General features: G+C 39.8%; 1 protein-coding gene across 1 annotated transcript; it reads right to left on the reverse strand.

Annotated features, from left to right (window-relative positions):
• Positions 1-1,665: 1,665 nt before the first annotated feature.
• BMP10 (bone morphogenetic protein 10) lies at positions 1,666-7,503 on the reverse strand. Its single transcript, XM_037528823.1, has 2 exons — positions 7,020-7,503; positions 1,666-2,754 (listed from the first exon to the last, which is right to left on the reverse strand). Exons 1-2 carry the CDS (start codon positions 7,351-7,353, stop codon positions 1,814-1,816), a joined length of 1,275 nt encoding a protein of 424 aa, XP_037384720.1. The 5' UTR covers positions 7,354-7,503; the 3' UTR covers positions 1,666-1,813.
• Positions 7,504-8,488: the final 985 nt, after the last annotated feature.

Consider the following 8,488-nt stretch of genomic DNA (forward strand, 5'->3'; position numbering starts at 1 on the left):
AACATTCAAAGGGGTGTGTGAGTTAATGTGCTGGAAACCACAGTCCAGATTCCAGCAGGGACCATTTGTGGTGTCTGCTGGAGGTGTCAGAATGGCTTGAGAACTTTAAGCCCTGGTTCTTTATGCACAAACTAGTGTTCTGCATAGAAGGTTGTGGACAGAGCCAGAGTCCCTGTGTGCTTCGAACTGGTTAGGTGCTGGCAGCCCCATGCCACCACACCTTAGTCCCGGCCAGTCTCAACTGGGGAGACTGCAAAGTAGAAAGAGTGGAAAGACCATGGAGTAAACCTGATTTCAAAATTCAGGCTTTGCTTTTGAGCAATTTTCTTGTCTGTCTATTAATTTGTGTATTTAAATATATACATTTAAACTCTGGTTCTTTTATGTACTAAAATATTCTTCACAAACAACATATTTGATAAAGGGTATTGTTATAATAAAGTCAAATTAAATATCAGGGGGAAAGCTAAACTTAGAGCACTAAGTCCTTTCATTCTGAGAGGAAAAGCCTTCAGCCTACAACAGGGGCAATGAGGGCCAATGAAGACAGGGGACCCAGGAATGGGAGGAGATAAGGCACTTAGACAGAGAAGAAAGAGGGCAGGATAAGAGCAATAGCAGACACAAGGGAGAAATGTTAAGAATTAAAGAAAAAAAGTGAAGAGTCCAACAAACCAATCTCTTCCGATTTCCCCCCTCTCAGTCTTTGGTAATTTTATTTTGTCCTGAAGATTTAATTCTCCAATTAGAACTTCTTTTCATTTTATCAACACATCCTAGGATGCCATCTATGTCCCTTACCTCTCCCCCTCTCAACCCTCCCCCTCCTCCATCCTCTTCATCAATAAAACCACACACGCGACCTCACCTTCCTATTAGCTCAGGAATAGACATCACCCTGAGATCCTCTCTGTTTTCCTTCCTTGAACAGGAAATACCCTCCATAGCACACTGGGCCCCTATCGGTTCAATTTCTGCTATTTTGCAATTATGAAATTTTGCATTTTTGTTTCATTTTTGTACCTTAAGTCCACAGCCTCTTGAAGTCATTTGGTTTCTGTATCAAATAACCTCTCCCCTCAAGCATGCAGCATCCTGCTGCTCTGAGCAATGGCAGAAAATCAACAAAAGTTACAATTCCATTTCCAATTGTAGTGGGAAATCTAATACTTCCTATGATGATTACATTTTTTGATTTAGATCCTACTCAGAGACGAGGTGACAGAGAACACCCCATTGGCTTTTAATCTACACACACTTGACTGAGTCACCCGTGTGCGTGAGTATAACCCTTCTAGAACAAAGGTTCTAGAAGTTTATCTATGTACACATATACATACATAAATATCTATCTTCTGACACTGCATTTCTCTTTAGGGGTTGTTGCTCTGAAATTGACATAGAGGACGAGTAATGCAGGCTTGCCACTTGTGATAAAGATGGCATCGCCAAGAAATGGCAAGTTCAAAGAAAAATGAGTTGGAAAGAACAAGATTGGAGAATAAAACACAGCAGGTCCTCAAATAACTTTTGCTCAATGTTGTTTTGTTACAATGTTGATGAGCAACAAAATAATCCTGGCCAACACTGACCCAAACAATGTTATTTAAGGACCTGTCTTCTTTACACATGGTTTTGCTTTGACCATGTTAGCTGAGGTCTTACATATGCATTTCCTACAACAAACTGACCGGTCTAATTCCCTAAGGCCACAAGCCCCTATGATCTGTACACCCTTATTAAATAATCTCATTAAATAGCAACACCAAATATACACATGTACAGTTATTAAATAAGCTGCAGGGCTCCTCTTCTATCTACAGCCACATTCGGAGACTGCCATGCCCTCATATTTAAACTTGTAGGTGACAACACCTTTGTCTAAATAGAGGATAGAGATGGGCTCTAGCTTGGTGGGCACACAGCAGGCTTTGGAAGCCTTCTGGGAATTCTTGAGGTGGACCAAGGCCTGGATAATCGCATGCTTTGTGGGTGTGAGGTGCTCTGCCAGGGGGTAGTTGCAAACACCACGACATTCATAGGCTTCATATCCAGGCGGAGCGATGATCCAAGAGTCCCAGCCAATCTCCTTGAAGTCAATGTAGAGAGGGGTCCTCTTGCAGTAGTTTCCCTTGGCATTCCGTCTGATGCGGGCGGTAGAGTCGTAAATGATGTTGGACCTCATCTGCAGCAAAGCCTCTTCCCCAGGTCCACTGGAAAATCCATCCAGGCCCAGGTTGTCCAGCTCCAGAAGTTGCTCATGGGAGATCATTTCATTCAGTTCCTCCTTCCGCTCTTTCTCACTGCTTTGGTCATCAGAAAACACGACAAGCAAAGGAACATGCTTATTCTGGGCACTGGTGTCTATTTCCAGTTGTCCCCTGCCAACGTCCTCAGTTTCATCACGTCTGCTCTCAATGTGGACCTCCAACTGGTGGTTGGATGAGCCTGACTTTTGCCAACGTCTGATGGCATCGGTGACATCAAAAGTTTCCCACTCACTGTTGGTTCCATAGATCTCCCCTGACACTAAGGCCAGCATGCTTCTTTCACCCTCATTGTCCTCTTTGCTTTCTAGGACTTCAAAAATGGTGATCTTCCGGTCCACTCCCTCATATATCAGGCGATCTCTTTGCACCAGTGTGTACAGCCTGAGTTCAGCCATGATGACCTCCTCGTGGTGAGGGATGGACACATTGAAAAGGAGAGGGTATTTCCGGAGTCCATTAAAACTGGCTGGTTGGGAAAGCAGATCTGAAAAAAAAAGACAAAAATCAGATGTTCAGTATGTCTCAAAGAAAAACAGATGCTTATTTATGTGATAAGAGGGTCTGGCCATGCAGGAAGTTTGATACAGAGAAAATGGGGGGAGAACATCAATGAAAACAAGCCCAATGTTAGCATTCCTGGACACAGAAAATACTGAAAGGTCAATTGAAGAAGGCTAAAATGAGCTAAGAAGCCAAGACTAAAGTGAAAAATGACTGTCTAATGAATGGGAGAAAACTCTGCCTAACCTTGCTTGAGTAGTTTATCAACCACAGAATTATAGAAATGGGAGGGACTTTTGAGATTGTGCAGGCAAGCCCACATTTTTCTCACCAGTGAAGAACTATCTAGCAGGATGTGTGGTGGTGATTCTTTTCTTGATGCTTTGCAGGGATGAGGACGTCAGGACATTTTATATTTGTATTTGTAATGGGCAGAGACCCACACATACTGGGCACTGGTGTGTTCCTAAAATACTCCCATCTAAATTGGGTAAACTACGTAGCCCAAGGCCTAAGCAGACCTGCCACCTGTTTTTGGAAATAAAGTGTTACTGGGAACTGAACTTGTGCATTCATTCCTATATTATCTGTGACTACTGGTGCACTGTCATGGCAGAGTTAAATAGTCACAGCAGAGAACATGATTCTCTCCTCTCACCCTGGACAAATACTCCCCTAAAATGTTATTATATATCTGGTCTTTTACCAGAAAAGTTGACTGATCCCTGCACTAGACATCAAAACCTGGCAAGGTCAGCAAGAGAGCCATGAACCAAGAGAGTCATATTAGTTGAATGTGTGTGAAATGAAAGAAAATTCAGTATAGACTGGTTACCTTAGTCTTATACCTTTAGCATCTGGCATGGAGTTTGGCACCTATGAAGAATATTTATGAGATAAATTTTTAAAGTCCCATTAACCTTGGAAGCACACTTCTGAATATTATCATGTTGACTTCCTGCCTGAGAACTCTACAGGAATCCAAAGTTCCTGTACACTTGCCCTTGGTAACACATGTCTACAAGGAATCCCTGAGGGCACGTGTCATCATTCAAGGCTCTATCACACCAAAGATGCTAAGGGACAGTAATAGAGGGGTTATCTGCCATCTTGGCAGCATTTTTCCAGCTATATACCATTTATATGAATTCATGATTTCTGAGGGATCTCTATTCCAGATTATAATATTTAACATTTTTCTTTAAATTTACCTGATTATTTTTATACATGCTACCTCTTTTAGACCTATCCTAAGCAACAGCACTCATGAAATGAGGGTTTTGAGGTGACAGTTATGTTTTTTTCCTAATCCACATTAATATAAATATATAATGATTTCACGTGTACCTCTGGTTACCACCAGAAATCACTTCAAACACTGCCAGTGGAAAACACTGGTCAATTTAAAATTCTCACATGATTATTAAAACCAGCTATAATGAGGTTTTAGACTCTTGATCCAAGCATGCTTCCATTTATCTCTAAAGTACATAGACTGTTACAATTGCTCAATTGCTTTTCGTTTAAAGATTGAGTAAATTGTAAAGCCTCCTGGTTGAAGTAGACTTCTATTTTCCCTACTTGCCAAAGCATCCTTTTGTTGTATTGTATATTGCACCTTTGGATGTGCCCTTCTGATCCTTGGAAAGTCCTCTCCCCTCCCCTCCACTTATCCCATTGTGATTCTTCCCTGGAAGAGCCCTCCTTCTTCACCCCCTTATCTGGAAGTTCATTTCCTTCTGGGTCACTGGAGTACTTATTCTCTATATCTCTCCTTTGACCTTTGTCACTTACATCCTTGTATTTTAGTTGTCTTTTTATGAATGGATCTTCCCAACTAGTTGTCATCATGCCACCAGGTATCACAGTTTCAGTTCCCTTCTCTGCCTCCAAGCTACGGAGATGCCTTAGACAAATGCAGAACTTAAAAAATATTGATTAATTGATATTTCCAGGCATTGGGCCAAATTGGTTTATGGGCATGGTATATATCCTTAATACATCAGGTATCTTGGAAGTTGTCCTCTGACAATTTATAAGACTATAGAAGACTTGATTTTCCTTGGAGAGGGAACATGACAAAACTAAAAATAAGGCAGTAGGTCTGTTGCCCCACCCATGAGAAAAGTTCAGAATAAAAGGTCACTATAGTGGGAAGAAGAGATTACAAGGGAACACAATGAAAGTTTTGATGATGATGGATATATTTGCTCTCTTGTTTATGGTGATGATTTCACTGGATGCATACATAGAGCCATGATTATCAAATTATATACTTTAAATGGTGAAGTTTATTGTATGTCTACTAGTCTCCAATAGAGCTATTGAAAATATGGTAAGTAATAGATAAAAATGTTACATTTCAGGGCAACAGAACTAATGTTTGTTGAGTAAATTTCACGTGCCAGGTGCTTAGCAAATATTACCTTATTAATTTCTTAGAATAATTTTATAATTCAGGTATTGCTTTTCTGTTCCTTTGCACCAGAAAAAAAATCCAGCCAGCCTCAAGGTAGAGAACTGATTGCTCCAAAATGACAAGGAGAGGTTCGAGCAGTGGTAGGAACTGAAGTAATTTATTTTTTTTATTTTGGAAGTGGCACTTGTTACCCCTGATTAATAGGTTTGGGGTACTTTTTTTTGTTCTATTTGCTTGATCTTTCTCATCTAGGGGCTGCAATCAGCAGACTCAAAGTGTCATAAAAGAGACTGCAGTAAGCCCTCAGGGACGGCCCAATTCAGAATTCATGGTCTTGGTGCTGCACATTTGCACCCATAGATTGGCAGATCTGAGAGCAGATCAATGCCCACTGAGAGAGAATTTCCTGCCCTCACTGGCCTTCATTAATAAGTTATATGAACTCTACTTCCTGACCTGGATCATCTAAATCCTCACAGAAGTGAGAACTGAAAAAAAAAAAAAAAATCTCAGTTTTCCTTGGGCTATGTAAACAAATTCCTACCCACACCCTGAACCTGGCATTTGGGTCTCAGTGCTCAGAAACTCTTCATTTTCCATTCAGACTTGCTTTCAAAAGGAATCTATCGTTTCAGCTAACCATCTCCATTAAGTCAGAAAATGTGGTTAAATAATATATCCAAAGTGATACTAGATGTAAGAAATTTTGGTGGTCAAATTCCATCTCAAGGACTGAGCAGTATATACTCAACATTTCCTCCACTGCCTAGAATTTAAGGAATTTATTAGTATTAGCTAACATTTGTTTAGGACTTACTAGAAAATGGAGTGCTTTCTTACTCTCACCTCTTTTGGATTGCTCAATGCAGAGTATCATCCCCATTTACAAATAAGGAAATTGAGGTTCAACTAAATTAAGCTAATTACTCACAACTACTGTGCCATCAATCCACTCTCAAACTTCTGAATCCTAAACTATTTACTTGCCACTACTTTAAGAAATCTGGCCAATATTGACCTAAAGTTCCTTTTGTACCTGGTTAATGATTATAAAGTATAAGTAGAAAATATTAAAAATTGGTTTCTTTAGACCCCCAGACTTTACCATAAGTTTTTTTTTTTTTCCCTGCCAGCATATTAACCAAAAGCTTAAATTGTAAAGTCGTTAGATTTAGTTATTGAATTTAAAGACCTAGGGTGTCAGGGGGCAAAAAAACACTTTTCTCATCAATATGTAAAGCTTGTACATTGATCTTCATAAAGACACAGAAATAAGCTGGATATTAATTGGGCCATACACACTTGTTTTCAGGGTGTACGTGTCATACAAAGCACAAAAGTTTAGGAAGAATCGCTAAAAAAATAAGTTCCCATCCTGCTTGAACATTTCTTAAATAAAGTCACATAATGGAAGCACTTTCAGAGTTTGAGCAAAACCCAAGTCAACACTTTCTCGATTTTTTCTATTTTCATTTAAAGTTAAAATTGTCGAAATTTGTAGTCAATTAAAAGTGAAGTGGAAACCACGGCCTAGCTGGAAAATGACAAAGGTGTGGTAGTAGCTCAACGTTCATTTTTCATATTACTTGTGTCCAAATTAAACAGTTTTAAAGACCCAATTATGATGTCAAAATGATAGACACTTTATGCTTTTGGATGAAAAAGACATTTTTAATACCTTTTAATACCATTGGGAAGATGACCATAAAAGTGGTGTAGATACAGACGAAAATATGCATTGTGTATCTGTGTACAGAGGCAATCACCCTTATCTATATTATTCCCAAGCATTGCACATTTACTTATCACTTTTTGAAATGTTCACTTACCTTCATTTTTGAAACTTCTAATGATGTTAGCAGAGGGCATGGAGGTCCTATCTACTGCAAATTTGTTGTAGAGTTCCAGCATGTACTCTGGTGGGTCAACCTTGGCTGAGTCCTGCATGGGGATGTCAGACAGGTTCAACGTCTTGAGAAACTCATTCTTCATGCTCTGCAGCAGTGTGTTGAAGTCGACCCCATCTTGCTCTGAGAAGACATCATCAAAGAGGGGCATATCTTCTTCCAGAGGCGACCGCTCCAGGCTCATGATGGGGCTGCTAGAAACCCAGTGAGCGCCCAGGCAGAAGAGAGTGCATAGCCGCAGGACCAGCAAGCCCATGACTGCTCAAGCCCCCAGGCCAACCCAGGAAGGTTTAGCGCTCCTGGTCTCCAAGTGGCAGTTTTATCTTACAGAGTGTAAATGTCTCCTGTCACTGGAGACAAGTTTGGAAACTTCCTTTCTCTCTCTCTCCTCCTACCCCTTCCCCCCCATCCCAAGTCAGGTTGCAGTAATTGGATAACAAAATCCCCTATAGGGGCCTAGCCTTTCTTATCTCTCTAGTATAAACTTGTGCACCAGATTTTGTTTCTATCTTGCAATCCCTTTTTCTTTTAATGAGCATTTTGTAAACATTTCCACATTCTGACACTGGCTGAAAAATTGAACAATTTTCTCCTTGCAAAGTCTCTGCTTCTCTGCTTTTCAATTCACTTCCTTTTGTCAGGAAGGCCTAAATTCTGCTTTTACGTGGTTCAATTTCACATAGGTATGTAATAGGCATTAAGATATTAAGAATCAGCTTAATACGTATCAATGACTATACCTATTAATTTAAGGGTTGGGGTTTCCAGCCTATCCTCACATAAACATTCTTGAAGAAAGATCACATAGCTAGTATCTCTAAGTTAATTGAAATAAAATTTTAGAAGTTTTTAGGAAAAAGAAGTAAAATTTATTGTCAGTAGTATTTTTTCCAACAGATTTGATCTGACTAAAATCACTTCAGATAAATTAAGGGAGGTGTTGAATAATAATAGCAAGGAAAATAATAATAGCAAGGAAAATATAATATAATAACAGCAAGGTCAGGAGGAAAATTGGACATCCCTTGCAGAACTCTGGTTCTTTATCTCCTGTGGGATATCCTATGTTCCTGAGACTTCCCCTCTGCTTGGGGTTAGAGAGACTCTTCTGTTAAATATTTGAACCAACTTCTCCATCATAAATGTTTGCAATTTTGGCTGATTAAGAGACAGAATAGGAAGCCACCAATGACCACATCTCACTACTTATCACTTCTTGAAATGCCGGGTCCTTAGGTGCTTTCCTACAAGCAGACATTGTACTAAGTGCTTTGCATACATTGCTGAATGTGCTCTCTACAAGAACCCTCTTACTATCACCACTGCATATAGGGGTCACTAAAATTCTATAACTTGCTTCAAAATGACAGTCAGGATTTGAATCCAAGCAG

This window comes from Talpa occidentalis, unplaced genomic scaffold, assembly GCF_014898055.3.
Source record: "Talpa occidentalis isolate TD23 unplaced genomic scaffold, MPIMG_talOcc4v2.1 talOcc4.5, whole genome shotgun sequence".
Taxonomy (NCBI): Eukaryota; Metazoa; Chordata; class Mammalia; order Eulipotyphla; family Talpidae; genus Talpa; species Talpa occidentalis.